This window comes from Merops nubicus, unplaced genomic scaffold (genome assembly GCF_000691845.1).
Source record: "Merops nubicus isolate BGI_N331 unplaced genomic scaffold, ASM69184v1 scaffold38421, whole genome shotgun sequence".
Classification (NCBI taxonomy): domain Eukaryota; kingdom Metazoa; phylum Chordata; class Aves; order Coraciiformes; family Meropidae; genus Merops; species Merops nubicus.
Genome location: NW_008589766.1, coordinates 1 through 19,829, shown reverse-complemented (window position 1 = coordinate 19,829; position 19,829 = coordinate 1). Strand labels below are relative to the sequence as shown.

The following is a 19,829-nucleotide window of genomic DNA, read 5'->3' as shown; positions in this document are numbered from 1 at the left end:
ATCTTGTGTTCATAAGGTCACAAGGTTTATGACTAGAAAGGCCAGAGTATAGGAACAGGACCAGAAAAAAAAATGAGACCTACACAGTGATTAATTAGCCTTTTAACTAAATACATTCTGTGTAGGGAGAGAAAAATGTCAACAAATTAATCTCTTCTGGGGGTGTTTGAAAGAGACAAACAGGATTTTTTTTAAAAGAGCAATTTGTTAACATTTATAAAAATAGCCGGTGTTACACACTATATTCAATTTGGGCTCAAGCCTGTATGTCAAATCTTATGAGTTTTATCATATTAGCAACCAGTCAGTTTGGTGTTTATAGTGTGCATCCTGAAGATTTTCAAGCCCCAGGCTATCAGCAGCCTGCAAAGATCAGTATGTTATTTACTGATGTATGCAACTGTGAACATTGATCTTCTCATTATGGAAGCCTATAAATTCAGGAACTCAGGTCAAAGCTTGGTCTGGCCAAAGTTGTTGGCCAGGGCACTATTTGCTATGGATAACTACTAATGATGTCTTTCCACCCACCATTATTATTCAGTAAATCAAATCCATCTCTCCATATAGTTTGTGACTGTGTTCATGGAGTATGCAACAGTGGAATTACAGGGGATGGAAGATGCACTTGCTTGTCTGGCTATAAAGGGCTCAGGTGTGATCAGCGTAAGTATATTGTCTTCTGTATAAGATATATTCAACAGCTCTAATACAGTTCAAATTGGTAAGGACAAATGTAAAACTAGTCTCGGGTTAGTCACTCTAGAGCAACCAAATGTACACTGAACCTCAAACCCTACGCGTGAGCTTCCATAACCATCATCACCACTTCAGTTGCCAGGAAAATGGTGACAGCAATGGGATAGATGGCCCCTAGATCAGGCGTACTTTGAACTAGTATAGTGCAGAAGACAATGCCTCCTGGCACAACGTGCAGACACAGTTTAACCTGTTGCTCTCTGTCCCTCAGCGATAGCAGAATGCGAGGCCTTGCGGTGCCCTGCAAACTCCAGATGTGCTGCCTCAGGCAAGGATGGAAGGCAACTGCAATGCAAGTGCCTTCCTAGCTACCATGGGGATGGTACACAGTGTGAACGTGAGTAATTTTCATGTCCACCAAATTCTTTGTATACATCAACAATAGTATCATAGTTCAGATATTGAGTGTGCTTCTGAACCAGACCTCACCATCTAACCGTTCTTTGGTTCATATCCCAAAGTCTTATGTGCACAAACTAGATTCTTTCAGTATGAAACTAAACCCTAAAATGTGCTTCAGAAGCATGTTAGTCCAATGGTTAATAAGCTTCAGTCCATGCAACCAGAATACAGCTAGTAAACCCCCTTAAAATACACAGTGTGGATACTGGATCATCAGTGCTTACAAATCCACTTCTATCATATCCCTCTTCTTGCTGAAGTTCAGCCTCATAGTTTCCTTCCATAAAAATCAACAACAGCAACCACAGGCTTATATTTTTCGAATATCCATCATGTGGTGGCTCAGCGTCATCACTAAGCATAAACACTACAGACAAGTAAAACTCATTTTAGCTTTCCTATTTTTCATTAAAAAGAGCTAAAAATATCCCAGCTAGAGGTAAAAATCTACCTTAAAGTTATCTCTAGAGAATCCTCAACTTGCCATTGAATGCTTAAATGAATTGTCTTATAAGAGTCCAGATTTTCTTTCCTCTCCTTACACTGCATCTTACAGCATCAGCTCTTCCTTCTAGACCAATTACAATGAAGAAAATGGCTGTATCTGATGCTGGAAGCACTGTTTAGTAAATGTTGGCTTGGATCAGGCCACAAATGCAATACTTCTTTCCTGTCCAGGAATATTTATATTCCATCCTCTTGGTCCTAACTATGGTGTCATCTGCACTGAATAGGCTTAAACATCATCCAAGAGGAAGACACTCCACAGGGAATGTGAGGTTCTTCTAGAAGGCAGCACAGACAAGCAAGACATAAAGAAATTGCAGCAACCAGCAGAGGAGGAGGGTGCTAGTATCCCTTCCTCTCAGGGTTTATACTGATGCAGCCTGCATGAATATTGCAGGCTTCCCAGTGCATTCTGTCCCAGTGCGTTTAGATACTAGGGTCATCTGTGGCTTAAGCTAACATCTTCTATATTTGACTGGCTGGGAAGCACAGATGAAGTAGCTCCAGCACAACTAAGTATGTAAGCGAGGATAGCAGTGGCTGTCCTACACTCAGCTTGGAGTGGCACTGTTTATTGTTGATTTGATGATATGAATACGTGTGTGTGCATGATTTCACACTGGAACAGAAGAGAAGGCTTGAAAGAGCAAAGAGGTGGCAAAAATTGCCACCTCTCTCAGTCCCAGCTGAGGAGGAAGAAAGGAAGAAAGAGAGGGGAAGACAGGTGAGTCTGGGGCCTTCCACCTCTTAGCTACAATGTGTGCTTGACCATATCCTAAGCTGGACATAAAGGTGTGAGGAGATGCTCTTCAAGCACTGATGGATTTTGAACAAGAATAAAAAATATCATTGCCTAAAAAAACAAAAAAAAAAACCTATGGAAATAACTAGTGAGCTTCCAGTTCAGTCCCGAAACTACAGCAATGTGGAAGACTCAGCTGAAGTGCTTGCTGGCCAGTTTCCTACATAGTTGAATGGATGACATTATATTGTTTCATTACAGGAAAGAAAACAGCAAAGGCCTATTGTATTAAGAAATATTTTCTAACTGATCTAACACAAGCTTAAATCTTGTACAGATCTTGCATTGCCTACCTGACCTTCTCTAGTTAAAATCCACCAGAAAACAAGGAAATAGTTGTGATATTATAATGAGGACATTACATGCTTTAATCTGTTTATAACTCAATTTGCGAAGTTAAGACTTCATTTCTGTTCAAAAGCAAACAGTTGGTTGCTATGTTAGTATAAACACATTCCTCCCTCCTGTCTTGATGCCTCCACAATACTTTAGGTCTTGGTTGTTATGAGAAGCTTAGTCTACACGGTGTTTGTTTGGCATGAAGGTGCTCTGGCAAATCCTTGTCTTCTTTCAGAACTGTGGAGAATAAATCATTTACTTCTTTTTTCACAAGCTATCAACCCGTGCTTCAAAAAGGTCTGTGATCCTAATGCTGACTGCATTTACCTCGGACCAAATCAGCATAAATGCACCTGTCGAGAAGGCTACAGAGGGGACGGTCAGGTCTGCTTACCCATTGACCCTTGCCAAGCAACATATGGGAACTGCCCAATGGAGTCTACTGTTTGCATATATGATGGTCCAGGAAAGGTTAGTGCTGAATGGGCGCTGCATACATTTCCTATGTCAATTGCTTAGGAAGTGTTCTGTCCCGGTTAGAAGGCAGAACTGTGTCCCACCTCCCTTATCCCTCAGTTTCCCAGGTAGAGAGGTAAATAAGGAAGGCAGGGGTAATGAAAACCTTGCACCAAATTGAAGATTAACAAAATGAAATATATTATTTAATAGGGATCAGAAAGGAAGAAGGGAAGGGGTTTAACAGGGTACAGAAAGGAAGAAGGGTAGGGGTTTAACAGGGAAGGGGGGTTGTAGGAACAACAAGGCAAGGAAGATTAAACTTCCAAATATACAAAACCCAAATGCTATGCTGAGGCTCCCCGGTGCTGGATCTCGCTGGATTGAGGTGGATTGAAGCTGGATGCACAATCCTTGGACGTGGATGGAGGCAGGGAAGAGTCTGTAGATCAGGCCCAGGTCTCCAAGATGGCCACGGCCACGTGTAGCACAGGGAGCAGCAGAGCAGCGTGTGCCCAGGTGCAAGGTCAAAGGAGCAAGAGGAAGAGAGAAGAAGAAGAGCGAGGTGCGTGCCTTCCTCGCCCCTTTTATAGACCTTGGCAGGAAGTCCCGAAGACAGGAAAAGGGGAGTGGGAATAGGACAGGTGTACGCCCCTTTCATTCAGGCTTGTACCTGGTTTAGGGTTTCAGATCTCCACCCACCAGGGGCAGCAGGTTTCAAACCATTACAGGAAGGAGTAATGCTTTCTCTCTGAAAAGAAGCCATGAGTTCTTCTTCCTAGAATATTTTGGCTCAGATTTGCCTCCCCAAAATGAAGACACTGAAATGAAGCTTCTCTCAGTTAAATTTTCTCTCTCTGACCACATGGGGCTTGTAGGACCAGTAGGATTCTTACACAGGTATCGCAGATAAATGCCTAAATCAACGTATTTAGGAAAGTAATCTGAGTCTTTGAGGACTACCAATGAAAGGTAACATATCAATGCTGCATGTTATTCATGCTGTAGGGAACTGGCTCAGTTCACACTGTGTGTGAAACTCCTACCACTCAGAAAGTGAGACTTCATAAGACCATGCCTGTTTTGTCTGGACAGCCTGAAGAGCTGAAAAAGGGGTCAGTCATCCAGGTCGTCCTGCAGTTCACGTTTATACAAGTGCTGATAAACCTCACTTGTTACTAATATGCCTTGGCACACATTTTTGGAGGCAGAGGACTGTGGGAACAGAGCTAAATAATTTGACCTACCCACACAGATTTCAAATGTTGTCTATTCACAGAAGTTAATCTAAAGGGCATTATCTGAACAAAATTTATCTGAGTCAGTAGTTTTCTGGAGCGGATAAAACCTAGAAGAGAGTTGTATAAATATGGATAAGCTTTATGCTTGAATTTGAATTCAACAGCTGACTAAGGCTTTGGAAGCTCACTGTCTATAGAACTTAGTTCCAGAAAGTATACTGAAATCCAAAATTTGTGCTTGTCTAATTTTTCCTCTCCCCTCTCCTATCCTTCTGATTTAGTCTCACTGTGAATGCAAAGAGCATTACACAAACTTTGTACCTGAGAAAGGATGCAGTATGATGGACATCTGTGAAACAAATAATACCTGCCATAAAAATGCTAAATGCTCAATGGTTGCACCAGGACAGATTGCGTAAGTCTTTTTGCTTGTTAAAGCTTTCATCCACTTTTTCCTTCCTTCCCCTAGTAAATAGGCTGCTAAAACAAATCCAGTGGGTGAACATGTCCTCAAGTAAGCATTAATGGTTTCTTTATCAAGGACAAGTTACAAGATTTAATGGAGTTCGGGTCAAGCTATTAGCATAGTGTTTGGTCTCATCAGTCCAGTTGCTAATACCCAGTAAGTTTTATTTTTATAGCACTCAAAGGTCATTCCTATACCAGTAAATAAAAGAGACTAAACCCTCTTTTCTGCTTCTCAGGACAAGCAGCATGGACTGGCTCACAGCTAAAGCATATTCTTCTTCCAAAACAGAGTAACTTCCTCTTGGCAGTGGTCCCTGGCACACGCTATCCCTTCAGCTGTGCCTGGGCACTGCCTGGGAAAATGCTACTTGGTGTGGGCCAGAAACATGCCAGGCAGCATGCTAAAAATTAATCAGCATTTACTATTGTGGGACAGCACTGGATCCCTGACTCTTTTTAGTATACTAATACTAGGGAATCCGATCCCCATGCTGTGAAAGCAACACCAAGCTCAGCAGATTCCTCAAAGCCTTGAGACAATCACATGGGAAATGGCAGAAACTCTGGCAGAGTTTGTTTTCCTGTACAGAAATTTGCTAAACAGATGTCAGAAGGACAGTCAGTTTTAACACTGAACAAAGCTATCTTATTAGCTGTAGTTAGGAACAAATTATTTATCCTATAGGTCTATATAGACAGAAACTATTCACTCAGGAGAGTATTCTTAATTGCCAGTTCTTGCTTCGTCACGCAGCTCTCACTTACAGTGTAATATCAGCGTTGCTTTTGTGCATTTCAAACAAGTTTATCTAGAATATCCCCTAGTTCATTTCTACAGTGTACAATACTGCTCAAACTGCCCTTAGTATATATTTATACTATAGTTAGTATAGTATACTATCATACTGCACAAGAGTTGAAAATTAGAATAAAATTCCACATTACACAAATCAGGATCTTTCTTTCCTAATTTGTCACTGTTTCACTGTTGCAACTCAATTGTCAAGCTGAAAAAGCTTTGAGGATTCGAGAATGGGAAAATTAAAAATTTAGGAGAGGAAGGGAGGGTGTGTTAAAGCAGCTTAAGTACTTTGCACAGCACTCATTCAGTGACCTTCAATGGCAAAAGCAAATACAGAAGACAGACATTGGATTCAAATCAAACCAAAACTATCTATTTAGCAAAAAAATTGAAACTATACTGAATAGTTTCCAACAAAGAAAAGTTCATTTACGGAAGAGGAACTTTGCAAATAAAAACATTGATTGGTAAATCTGGGCACAGCAAATTGTTCCTCATAAGTGACTGTGACACACACAATTTTGGCTGCATCCCAGATTTTAAATGTATTTGGGAGGGACTGTTTTGGTGGGGTTTTTTTACTTCTGCTAAAACAGAAAGCTGTAACAAAGGCCACAAACCTGCATTGCTTCCTTTTGTTTGTTTTTAGCTTTGCTTTTATTAAAGATGCAGTTGTGCTGTTGGCTTCCCCCATATAGAGTCACTTTTACTTTCTTCAGTATCAAATGATAGGTGCAGGTATAAATCTCTTATACAAAGATGTAGGGGGGGAAAAAAATAGTTTGTAAACATAACAACACACTGGGAAATCGAGATTGTCTGTTTTCTGTTCCCATGTAGATAGTTCCTGAGGGACTGCTGACACTTTCTATAGCTTTGCTTCAGCACAGTAACTATGTTCATTCTTGCCTAGAAGCTACACAGCTTCAACTAGTGAAGAATTACGCTGGATATTAAACCATAACATCTCCATTTCCCAAGAACTGGCTTTCCTTCAGCTAAACTCAATCACTTGCTTCTTTGATCACATTCTTATTTTTACTCTGACTGTGCCTTCAACGTAAAAATTCGTAGCTTCATAAACCAAAATTCTACTATTTGAGTTTCAGATAAAATAGAGACAGAAAGCTGAGTTCCCCTTTTCCAGAAAGATACAATTCTCTTCCACCTCCTGAGTAAGCTAGAGTTATTACAGTTCTCATCTTTTTCGGTCTTGTCTATACAGCCCATGCAGCACACCATGAAAACAATAAACAACTAAGCTTAAATAGTCCAGCAGGTTTTGTTGTAAAGCTGCTCCTCTTTAGAGGCATCCAGTCTGTGAAGCACACAGTGCATTTGAAGCAAAACCTGTAAATCCATATACAGGATGAGTTCAAACTCAATCCCCCAGACAAAGCTAAGACAAAACTGATCACCCAGCTGGTCCTTCCCAAGCTGAGCCACAGAAAGTAAATTACTGTACCAAAGAGGTGAGGGAACAGATGGGTAGAAAGATTTAATATCATGTAATAAGTGTTAATCTGTAATTGCTAAATACTTTCTTTTGCATTTAAATCCACACTGTGTTACTGGATATCCACAAAGTCAAAAGCAGTATCACCCTCAGAAAGCAAGTTTCAAACTACACATGTATTTCTGCAGTTCACTGCACCCCTGGAAATGATAGCCAAATGAAATTACTATGCTTAACCACCTGCTTCCTTATGTCCATTTGCTGAGAAAGAGAGGAAAGGTTTCTTTTGAAACCTTGACCTAATTGGTATAATATTTCAAGGGTGGTTTCTTTCTTCTACTAAATATTCCTTGGCTCCTTTGACGCTTCAGTTTTTTTCTTCTCTGCTCAGAAGCAAAAGGGACTACGTATATTGATTGATACAGCAGTATTTACCCCACCAGAAGAAAGTGATCAGCTCCCAAGGAGCAGATGCTCCTTTCTCCCAGCCCTAAAGCCTTCCTCTGGGCTCCACAGTCATACACTCTGCAGAAGAGATCCCCTTAAAATGAAGATGGCTCACCAACAGAATAACATCCTAAAAATTTAAGCTGCTTTTAGACAGCTATTTTTACTCAGGACCAGAAGGATTCAAAGCTTGAAACTCTTCTGGTCAAAATCCCAGCACCCTTATGAGTCTATACACAGCCCCCTAGACTGCAGGGACTGTGAGGATTTTTCAAATACTATTGCCATCACCAGAGGAACAGCTACAGTAGAGACCATATGTGGGAAAGAGATGATTTGACATCAGGTTGATACTACTGTGGGGTGTGAGTGGCGAATGTGTATTTGTAACAGCCAGCAAGTGATTAAGTCATTAGTTATATAAGGAACATCTTTTGCTTGCGTGGAGTAATGTTCCTTCTCTAATGATGTCTTTAGACAAAATGTCCAGAGAGATGAATCATTATGGACAGAGTTTATACAAATAGTGAACATCCTGGAGACTTAATTAGGAAAGACACTATTAACAGCCAGTGTTTGACAACATGTACCATACAGTTGTTTAGCCTCCTAAATATAGTTAGCTTTTCTTTCTCTGTGGAAAAGTGCCTGCTTTAATTTTAGCACTGAAGATGAGTCAGGGACTGATCTGACACCTCCAGCCACTCTCCCAGGAACAGCTAAGCGGGGTCCGATTTTCTGAAGACTGCAACAGAAAGAGCTGAGATTGGCAAAAACGTCAGGCTTTGGTGGCCACTCAAATTGATACAGTCTTAAAGAGTCCAGATATTTTAGAAAGTACTACCCACTTCTCCCAGTGAATAGTCAGGCTGACACAAGCTCAAGGCACACTCAAGTCCTAGCTGCTCTTTGAAACTCACAACCATTTGTACCTCTCAGCACCTAATAGTAAGCACGTATCAATCACACTGACAACCAATATTTTTTTCCCCACCTCTCTTGTGATGCTGAGATCTTTCATAACCATAAGATTTAGTTTTCACCATAGGATGGAAAATGTCAGACTGACACTTGTCCTCCCATAAATTTCCTTTAGATTTTGCCCGGGCTGCAGTGCACTAGTTCAAATGCAGCCAGTCCCAAGGCAGTGAGGACACTGAGTCCATCTCAAGGCATTACCTGTCACTCTCATAGGCACCACAACTTGAGTCTGCTTTGGACACATGTAGGACTGAGTCGACCATACATCTCTGACACCTCTCACAGGCTGGAGTCCCCAGGGGACAGCAAGGGCATTCCAGATGAGTTGCTATTTCCAGTGTAGAGAAAGCAGGAGCATAAAGCATATATCTGAAAAAGTGTGAGAACTTGTGTTCCAGTAACTTTTGGGAAAAAAAAAAACATGCTAAAGTACGAGTGCCATTGCCACAAATAGTCACATCACTTAGAGGGCAGGGTAACAAAAAAAGACTTTGCTTTGTTGAAAGGACTGACACCCCCGCCTGCCTTTTCCTACCAGTTCTGTACAGCTATTGCAAGGATTCATGAGTTGCCATCACTCCCTTCACACCTAACTACCATTAATCCTACTGAGCCCCACATAGTAAGTGGGAGGTTCATAGAACTGCCTCCCTGCCACAGGGATGACACCCCACACATTTATGCTGTAGCCTCTCCTTGCCCACAGGCAGGCAGGTTCAGTGGCTTTCTGTGCTTCAGCAAATGCAACATTTGGGGTCCAGGGGCTGCACCACAGCCAGGGGTGCCACACAGGTCCCATTCAAAGCATCCTCCTGGCCTGGCTGGGAGAAGGACATCATGTCAAACAGCCACCAGGCTGCCCTACGCACGGACATACTTCACAGCATACAGAAGCAAAGGTTGGTCTAAAATACACTGGCGTTTCCTATGAATGCCTTCAGAGAAGCAGTTAAGTAGCCCTGGAGCATGTTTAGCTAGAGGCTCACTGCCATTGCAAGGCATCAGTCCACAGCTAAAATGATGATCCCTTCACAGGTGTACGTGTCAAGGGGGCTCCGTGGGGAACGGGTTTGTGTGCTACAGAAACATCATGGAGCGACTCCGAGACCTGAATGCTGAAGTGGGAGGACAGTGGCAAGACAAGCTGACATCTGCCTTATTGCTCATGGGTAAGTGACCACATGCAAGCAGATTCAGATCCTGCTGGATGGGCTGATCTTGCCCTGTCTTTCCCCAATGCTCCCTGCTGCAGGGAGGTGCCACTAACAGTCTGACACAGCACACATACTACCCACCACAGACTCCCTCTGACCACCTAAAGATGCCTTTGCTCACCATGTCAATAGTCTGCAAGAATTTTCAAGCAAAAGTGCTAAACATGTTCCCACAAAACCCTGACACATCGTTCGGTATCACAAGTGGGGTTTGCCCCATAGGGGGATAAGTGGGATCATCCCACTTCTTCTCCCTCCCTGTCCCAATTGATTTGGATCATTGAGATTTGATCTAGAATGATGCATAGAATTGCACCAAAACCATCAGGATTCCCAGATATGTTCCTCTTTCCAGTCCCCAGATGGGGAATAGTCCACACTGTTTTGTAAGACAGCATATTAATTTTGAGGTGTATTCTCTGATATGAAAAAACCTATAATGACTGTAAAAAGAGTTTTAGTTCTGATTTTAAAACTCTGGGAAAAAAAGCTGAATATTAGAAATCTTTCATGCCTTCAGCTACAGAATCAGTGGTCTCGTATCGCTGTCTCGGAATGAGAAATACCATCTGTGTAACAAATGAACTTTAATTAACTTTCAGTGCATCAGCTTTTATTACAAGCTATGTGTTTGCTGATATTTGCACTACCAGCAGGTTATCAGCATTACAACCCTCACCCCATGAAGACTGAATTGATTTAAAGCAGTAGGCCACCCTTCTGTAAAGACACATCTCCAAAGAAACATTATTTTCATGTCCATCACCCTGGTCTGCATGCCATAGAATCCAGGGTTCCAGAAGCATTTTGAATGTTTTGTGTCTCATCCTGTGTCAAATATACAGCAGCCCCTGGGTTTGACACCACATCTGCCTCTCATCTTTCAACAACTTGGACCTTAGAATCTTAGATTAACATTTAATAATCACAGATAGTGTTCTTTCTTATTCTGATTGCACAGTCACTTCCTCCAATGAGCTTTTTAATACACATTTAAAACTTTTTTTTTTTCTCTCCTTTTAAGAAAATGTCTATGAATGGCCATTGAGTACCCTGGGACCATTTACTGTGCTCGTACCGACAAACAAGGGGCTCAAAGGTATAAAAGTAAGTAAACAAGAGAATTGGGATTTAGGTCCTTCAGAAACCTTATCTGTGTTAAAAGTGTTTTGATGCAACAGATTCAGAAGTACAATTCTGGATACATTTAAAACTAGAGGAGAGAGATTATCTTCATGTCCTCTAAAGAAAACCAAAATAATTTGGTGAGTCACAGTAGAATACAGTCACACTTCAAGTAAATTTTGGATTGTCTTATATGGCTATGCTCAGGCTGTTTTCATTTGGTCGAGACAGGGTCTGAATTAAGATCTGAATTTTCAGCAGGGAGGCCTATAGGTCACATTTCATGTAAGGGTGATAAAAAAAAAAAAAGTCTTTCGTTTTAAAAAAAAAAAAAAAAAAAAAAGAAGAAGAAAACAACACAGAACAAAAAAGTGGCCTGATACACAAGCAGTCAGCATCCAGTACCTTCCTCTGAAGTCAGGGCAACCCTGGAGCACCTACTGCTCACCCATAAGACATAAGAGTGTGATCTAACCTGAATTGAAACCAAAGGAGGCCTCCATTAGGTTCAGACCTATCACCTCACTTCAGAATAAAACTTATCTTTTCAGAATGTAACAGCCAGAGGAAAAAAACATTCACCATGGGATTATTTTTAGGTGAAGCCTGCATTGAACTATATCTCTGTTCTTCTGCTCTTCTAGATAAAGGATCTTCTGGATAATAAACAGAAAGCACAGTACTTTGTGAAACTCCACGTAATTGCTGGTCAGCTGAATACCAGTAGCTTGAATAACACTAACGTAATATATACTCTGACTGGCAAGTCAGGAGAGATATCAAAGGGAGAAAAGGTAAGCGGCCTCCCAGCCTACCTCATCAAGAATAGGGCCCTCTGTCCAATCGATGAGGAGTGTGAAAGGTGTTTCTGCAGCAAGATGTCAGGTTGTGGATAGCTGCTGGATTATGAAAAACCACAGCAGAGGCCATGTATTACAAGTTCAAGTGAAAGCTGAAACATCACCAGCATCAAAGTCCCCACTAAAATCAGCAAAAATAAAAATTACCTTTCAGATGCATCCCCACTGAGTGACACAGTGGTCTAACGCAGACCACTGTAAAACATTTTCTAAAATTAAGTCATCTTAAATCTGTAGACACAACCAAGAGAGCTGGGGGGTAGGGGGACATTAAGAGAGACTAGGTGAAGTAAGAAGGGGCATTAAGGAGTGAAAAACCCAAAGCTTATGCTGGAAACTTGTGTGTGCTACTCCCACAAAGCAAGCGTGCCTACTGCACTGCAGAACCCACCTCCCACTAAGCATCAGCATCCTTTGAATGATGCAGCAAATAGACGTCTTCAGCATAGATAAAATGGATGTGACAATTTATAATTAAAAATATAAATTTCATCGCTAACACAGCTTATTTGATGTCAAACATGAAGGCAGTCTGATCCCACAGTTTAAAAAAAAATTTGTTCTCCAGAGCTGATATACTTGATTTTATAATCTCAAATTATTGTTCTTGGGCCATTAAATATCTTTTAATGACTTAGGCCTACATGAAAATCAAGCACTTGTCATGCATTGTAGTGGATCAGTGGTACCTGAGAAGAGTACTATGTTACTACTTTGATGAGTATGCATTCGATTTGTAACAGGAAAATATCATTGCTAGCTGAGGCTTGTTAGTTTCCTCCCAGCTTCAGTACAGTGCAGAATCAGCAATATTTTGTTATGTTAAATATACATATAATATAAGGAAATGGGATGTATTCTGTTAAGATTACAGGAGTTGACCTTTCCAGTACAACCACATTTTAAACTATTTCCTGTCAGACTTTCATTACTAGCAGTCATCAGAGCCCTTTTAAGGTACACCACTCTTTTCCCAGATCTGTCCTGGAACGAAATAACATGGTCCTGACCCAACGTCAAAGGAATTTTTTCCATTTCCTTGACAAGCATTGGAAGCAAACTTTAGCCTCCACAGATTTAAACAACTAGGTGTTGGCAGTGGAAGGGGGTGTTGATTTTAAGCAACATGCATACTCACTCTGTTGTCATTCCATAATAATGGCAGGGCTTACTATTGCCTGGCTTCTTTCAGGATAATCAATTAAGAATTAGAATCCAAGGAGGAAGGAGGAAAGGAAAACTTTTGCAGGGAAATATTATTGCTTCCAATGGGATTTTGCACATTATTGACAAAGCCATGGACAACGTGGAGCCAACATTTGAAAGCAACAAAGAGGTGAGCTGTAAGCTATGCACATGTGATGTCAGACTTTCTTTTAAAATAGTTTCACATTCATTGAATGCAAAGGAGGACGACTGACAGCAGCTAGACAAACTCTACTGAGCTACTGTGCATCAATTCAGAAAAGCAACATTCAAAGTGAAAGGTAATGACACAGTTTCTGTAGCAAACAGACATCCTCTCTTCTGCCAGCTTGGTCCAGGGACAATTTGGTTGTACTCACTGCATTTGAGTGTTTCCTTGGGAAACTGACAGTCACAATCAGTGTACCTCACTGAATTCCAGAACAACATACTAAAAGGAGGTACAACTGAACAGGTATCTAGCAAGACTTGTATTCAAAAGAATAATCCCTTCCCACAAAAGGCTAATATCACAAAAAGTGATAATTTGGGGTGCCTTGGGGGTTTTCGTGCCCTGATTAGTGTACTTCCTTGAGAGTTCACTTCTTTATATGGGAGTTTTTCCAACATTTTACTTCTCTGCCCTTTATCATTGGGAATGAAGAGATAAGAACACCTTCCCCATACACACACTATTTGTATGTTCTGTGACTACACGATATTTCAGGACAATGACAAAAGCTAACTACAAGCCAGTATAGCACTAGCACAAGAGAGCTACCATCTCAGCCTGTTCCAGACACCATCAGCCACCCAAAAAATAAGGCAACACAAATGTATATATTCTAATAACTGAGACTCAAACAGTAATTAAAAAAATGTCTTAGAAAAGTTGATATTTATTCCATGTTCCGAACTAAAATAAATCTTGCTTTTATCTTATTTCAGGAAACCATAATGTCAGTACTTCAAGATAATGGAAAATACAGCAACTTCACATCTTTGATAGAGGTAAGGATTCAGAAAAACAATTCCATAAAGCTATTTTCAGATGTTCTTCAATATTTCTATGTAATTTCACTTTTCTTTTTAAACCAAAACAGAAAACTGGCCTGGGAGTGGACTTACAGCAGGAAAACAGGCCTTACACAATCTTTGTTCCGAGTAATGAGGCTTTCAGCAATATGAAAGCTGAGGCTATGGATTACCTGCTTTCTGCAGAGGTATGGTCTTTATATAGCAAATTTTTCTTAGATAGTAGATATATAGGTATAGAATCACAGGTCTTTTCCAACCAAAATGATTCTCCAAGACCATCAACCTAACACTACCAAGTCCAGCACTAAACCAGGAGGTGAACACTGGCATCCAGCCCCCTGGATATCTCCTGCCTTTCCCAACACACAGGCAAATTGTGAAAGACCCATGTCAAGATACAAGGTGATATAGGGGTGAGGGCATGGAGTGGCAGGGTGTATGCCATGAGCTGAGCACCACCACTGACCCAGAGGTTTCTGGTGCACCAGCCAGTGGCACTGTTCTCATCTCCCTGTCCTCTCAACAGGCCAGGCTGGGTTTGTATTCTTCATTTTGGACTAAAACAGCCTCTTTTCTGGTTTGGTAGGGTTCATGGAAGTTGCTGGAGCTTGTCCGATACCACATTGTCTCCCATACTGAGGTGAGTGTGGCTGCTTTACTGACCTAGAGTATAAAAGCATTTTCAAATCCTTTGCCACTCCGAAAGCAGAGGTTTTCCAAGAACAACCTCCACTCAGTACTTAACAACAAGGCTGCAAAGGACAGCTATGTCTCTGCCTTTATTAAGGGTAGTTGCATAAAGTTCACTAACAGAGAACACAAACCTTTCACCTCAGTGTGACTAATCAAAATAAAACCCTGCTAGGAGGCATGGGCTGGTCCTTGAATCATGGCAAACTAAAACTGTATCATGTCACACTAATGTGTTACATTGAAGTAACTATTTCCACTTTAAAATACACCTTTTGGCAATGGGGACCTAGCCCAAGGTGGGGGAAGTGGGAGGGAGGAAGAGATAGATAGATAGATAGATAGATAGTCCACCTGATCCTGATGCCTACTACCTTAGCCTTCTGTGGAGCAAGAACCAGTGTCAGGGGGTACTGTCAGCTTGGCAGAGCTGCAGGATGAGTACAAGGAAAAGTACTTGCTATAGAAATGAAGTTTTTATGAGCCTGTTCTGCTGAGACTAGTCTTCTCTTTGTCAGAGAAAGGTGGTTTTTTTTAATTCTGTCAGTAAGTCCCCTGTTTTTCCCTCCTTTTTTTACTGGAAACAAAAAGCAGAACCCAGCAACACTACCAGCAACTAAGTCTAGAGGAGACTGAAGTTCATCCCCAAGGCAGCCCTTGCTGTGGGACAGGAAGGAAGTGCACATATTCTTAGCAAAAAGACTCACTTGCATTGTCCAAGGCAGAGGTCACTCCCCAGCACAGGCATGAGGTTCACATGTCCCTTCATGGGATGTCAGCACAACTGTTTCCATAGTGGTCTAAGGACACAAACAGAGCTATTTTTAGGGAGAGGTGATAATTGTACTTAGACTGGTTTCTATATTTAGGAGAAAAATTAATATTTTTCTGGGCAGTGAATTTTTCACATGCAGCAACCAGCAAGCTCAGTCAAAATTTAATCACTTTGTTGCACAAGCAGGTTAGCCAATGTGAGACTGCCCACATAGCTAATATGTTTGTTTGCTCATCCTAAAGAGAAAGGTGGTCTTTCTTGTGAAATCCATCTGGATTTGAAAAGAATAATGATATTACATTTCTTTCAATCAATTTATATTCATTTCAGCTGGAGGTTGCTAGCCTTGTCTCAATAGAGCACATCAGAAGCATGGCGAAGCAGTTCATTTACTTCAACAGGACCAGCACTGTAAGTCAAAAGCAGGTTTCACCTGTGAGCAGCTCTCTCTGATCTAGGCAACTGTTTGCATGCAGGGGCAACACAAAAAGGCAGGAAGGGGGACATTAGCAGACAAATTTCTTGCTATAATGAGCCAGACATTTTCAATTTGCCATTCCTTCATACTAGTAGAAATTGGTATTATAAAGGATGCAGAGTAAATGACTGGTACATAAGGACAGCTTGCAGTTTCTTTTTTCTTATGATTAGCTCAAATCCAGGAATGATCCTCATTTATGCTCTGCCTAGTTTAAAAAACTAAAAAATCTATTTTAAACCATTTTGTTACCTATTTTGGTTATTTGAAACACATCTCAGTGCACACATGGATATCCTTTCATTCTCTTTAATACTATAGTCTCTAATTGTGATGAACCTAGTGAACACTTTTTTAAAGGTCCTAATCTGTCAGTACATTTGCTAAGCCAAGTTTATCCAATACGTTGAACTCTCTTCTGCTCTTTGCATATTTTAGCCAAATATGTACATTCTAGAGAAGAGATGCATCTATGAAAATTCTTATAAAGGCATAGTATTTGCTTACATAGATGTAGAAAGAATACCTTTTTTTTAATTCTGTGAATTTAGGTAGACCACAGATTCTTTCACTTTTTCCCTCCTTTGTCAGAGAGAGGACCCAAGCATGCTTATGCCCAATGAAATCAGTGCCTGAATTCATCAATAGTCCTCCCATTTTGGCCAGTCTTTCAGTCACCAGTTCCATAGCCTAATAGTGCAGATTAAGAGGAAAACACTAGATATCGCTGTTGTACACCGATATTCAAAAAAATATGTAACATATGCATGTTTCTTGCCTAAAACAAACATAATAAAAAATAGATAGCAAATTAAAAAGAAGTATGACTAGAAACTCTTGAGATTAAATTATGAGAAATTGAGAAGATATGAAAATTTTATTATTAATAATGATTTGTTTCATAGGGACAAGTCTTGGTGAGTGGAGAAGAAGTGGAAGAAACAGATATTGTTGCAAAAAATGGTCGCATTTATACTCTTGCAGGGGTTCTTATCCCAGCCACAATTGTTCCAGTTCTACCACATCGGTGTGATGAGACAAAAAGACAATTCACAATGGTAAGAGAATCACAAAAAAAATCAATAGCTCCTAGCTGCTCCATACAAGCATTCTAGCTTCTTCTTTGCTACTATCTCTAATATTGTTGGTGGGAAAAAAAAAAAAAAAAAAAAAAAAAAAAAAAGAGGAGGTATTTTGGGAAATTAATATATCAATGACATACAGCCACCTGGCTAACAGTACTCCACAGATAAAAATATTTTATGAAAAGGGAATTCATATGAGCATGTCCTATACCACTTTAATGCATCTAGTTCCTGAAGTAGCCCTTTTACATATGCTGTTTACCCAGTCATACTTCTTCCTCCAGTTCCTGAATCCCATCTGCGCACACAAGTACATGATAAGCAGTGTCATGTTCCTAGGGGACCCACTGCAGATCAGTATTTTTATTTCTACTAAGCATGCAAGCAAAAGAGCAACCAAGTTAAAATGTTAACATAATAGTTAATTATATATTACTATATCTGAAATGCTATTTTCAGAAGCCACAGTTTCCCTTAGCCCTGCTTTGTTCCATTTTTCTTCAAAATAAGAATTACAAAACTGTTTCATATTTCAAATGGTGGATTTCAACCTCCTTTGGTCAGTTTGGTGGCACAGTACAGGCCTTTACACTCTGTAACATTCAGATACTATTTCTGGTAAGAAGCCCAAGTATCATATTGAGCTTTCAGTTTGCAGCAAGCGTGGCTCCAGTGAGCTGTTACTGGATCATGTTCAAGCACACAGCTGGGCCAGTAATTGTTTCGGTACACTAATGCAAAATATTTACTATCTTAATTTACAACAATCCAGAACCACAACCTCGAAAGAGATTCCCAGCAGAGCTGGACAGCATCAAAATTTAATGGAGAAAACACAAAGGGCTGGCAGTAAAGCACTATTACCTCTGGCAGTAACTACAAAATTCCGCACATGCAATATAATCACAAACCAGGCAGAGTGCCGAGCCACGATCTCAAGTACAAAATACAATCAGCACCTTACCAATCCAAACTACACTCCAGTAATTTGAATTCCCTACCAGGAACCTACCTACAATCTGTCTGACTCCAGTCAATCCTAAAGCAACACTCTGAACAATTATTGAAAGACAAAACAAATAGCATCTGTCACAAGACTTATTCCCCAGACCGAAGTCAGGAACTTCTGTCAGCTTCGAAACCTTCATGTGTAGTTTACAACACAGTTAGACATACAAGGCTTTAAGCAGAGCACTGCTACCAAGGAGAATATCAGAAGGAGCAGTAGCTTTCCTGTTCTTACATGCATCTTCTTCACTCTTGGAAAACGAGAGCAACACCAGCTTGTAAATATTCCTCGTGGTACCAGTGAACAGTGACAAATTTCATGGGAACTGGCAGTTGTATACACCCAGAAGAACTATACAACCCTAAAGATGAAAACATGTACGGTTAACACACACATGTCCATGTAACCATACCCCAGCACTGGTAATAACCACAGCACTGGGTGTCTTGCTCCGCTTCCTCCCAGAAGTCATCACTTCCACAGCAGACTTAGCAGAAGGGAATACATGTCTATGCTTCAGGCACTTTGGTGCAAAGACTGTATCTTAATCTACTGTTGAAAATGGGCAGATTGGACTTTGTGTGGAAGTGCAGACACACTTCCCTGTCCCCCCACGGTGTGGCAGGGCAGAGAGACAGGACTCCCATCCTTAGGAAAAGGGAGCAGGTACATGTCAATGGCTGAGACCATCTCGGGAGGAGAAAGGGAGAAAACAGCTGACACTGAGCGGCACTGAGCAGCAAGGATGGAGAGCAACGCAGACAGTGAGAAATGCTTTCCATAGCAATTAGCCAGATTTTTAAGTTCTAAAGGAATGAACAAGCACTCATAGGGATTTTCTGAAATGCAAAGGAAGCTAAGACCCTATGTCAGCTTCAGCCATAACTACACATCTTATTAGAGAGCTTTTGTAATGTCCAAATGTACTTGCCAAAACACATCTGAACCACAGACCTTACTACATAGTAGTGGCATTGGTACTTCAACTATTTGATGCCCAAATCAAATACTTTGGCAAGTCTGGTCCCTCATTCCTTTGAGTGCTTTTGTAAGCCTTTAAGCATGAGGGGCTGCTACATTCAAACCAGTACCTGATTCTTTTCCTGCATTTCCAGTGATAAACCTGTGAGGAAAATGCTATAATTCATGTTCGTGGTCACTTGTCCACTTGTGAAACAGTGAAGTAACACATTGGATGCTGGCTCTAGGATTTATTCTAACTTGATTAAAACACAAAACATTAGCAGTCACAAGTAACACAGATTTGACAAACTCCATATCCACAGACCCTAAGGCTCAGCCTCTCTGAAATTATTGCATGTTGAACCTGTCAGAGGACTCAGCTTTAAAACTGCTGCTGGAGTTTACAGCTCCTCAGTGCTGTAACTGCCAGTCTCTGTCACCACCACATGGTGATAAATAAGCTAGTAGGTAAAGGCAACCAAAAGATGAAGGCATAAAAATAGTTATAACACTGATGGATCATTGTTAGATCTACAACATGGAAGCAAAGAAATTTTTTCACTTCACTGTCTGTACACAAGGCAAAGGTCTACTCACACTGTCTATATGCAAGATGAAACTAATTTATGGACTTCCTTGGAAGAAACAAAAAAATTCTCATAGAAGTTAAGTGTGCAGACTGCACTAGACCCTCAGACAATACTAGTTACTATACTATATATAATATATAATATAATATAATATATA

At 40.7% G+C, this 19,829-nt stretch overlaps 1 protein-coding gene across 1 annotated transcript in view; it reads left to right on the top strand.

Moving 5' to 3' along the window:
- LOC103781959 (stabilin-2-like) overlaps positions 1 to 17,083 on the top strand; it is a gene marked incomplete at its 3' end in the record, with an annotated part of 31,720 nt that extends 14,637 nt beyond the window's left edge. Inside the window, exons 7-19 of the mRNA XM_008949688.1 lie at positions 571 to 666; positions 971 to 1,096; positions 3,084 to 3,280; positions 4,788 to 4,921; positions 9,696 to 9,829; positions 10,899 to 10,981; positions 11,644 to 11,793; positions 13,052 to 13,195; positions 13,993 to 14,055; positions 14,148 to 14,267; positions 14,669 to 14,722; positions 15,878 to 15,958; positions 16,931 to 17,083. Coding sequence (XP_008947936.1) covers positions 571 to 666; positions 971 to 1,096; positions 3,084 to 3,280; positions 4,788 to 4,921; positions 9,696 to 9,829; positions 10,899 to 10,981; positions 11,644 to 11,793; positions 13,052 to 13,195; positions 13,993 to 14,055; positions 14,148 to 14,267; positions 14,669 to 14,722; positions 15,878 to 15,958; positions 16,931 to 17,083 — 1,535 coding nt within the window. The remainder of the gene's footprint in view (positions 1 to 570; positions 667 to 970; positions 1,097 to 3,083; positions 3,281 to 4,787; positions 4,922 to 9,695; positions 9,830 to 10,898; positions 10,982 to 11,643; positions 11,794 to 13,051; positions 13,196 to 13,992; positions 14,056 to 14,147; positions 14,268 to 14,668; positions 14,723 to 15,877; positions 15,959 to 16,930) is intronic.
- Between the last annotated feature and the right edge of the window lie 2,746 nt (positions 17,084 to 19,829).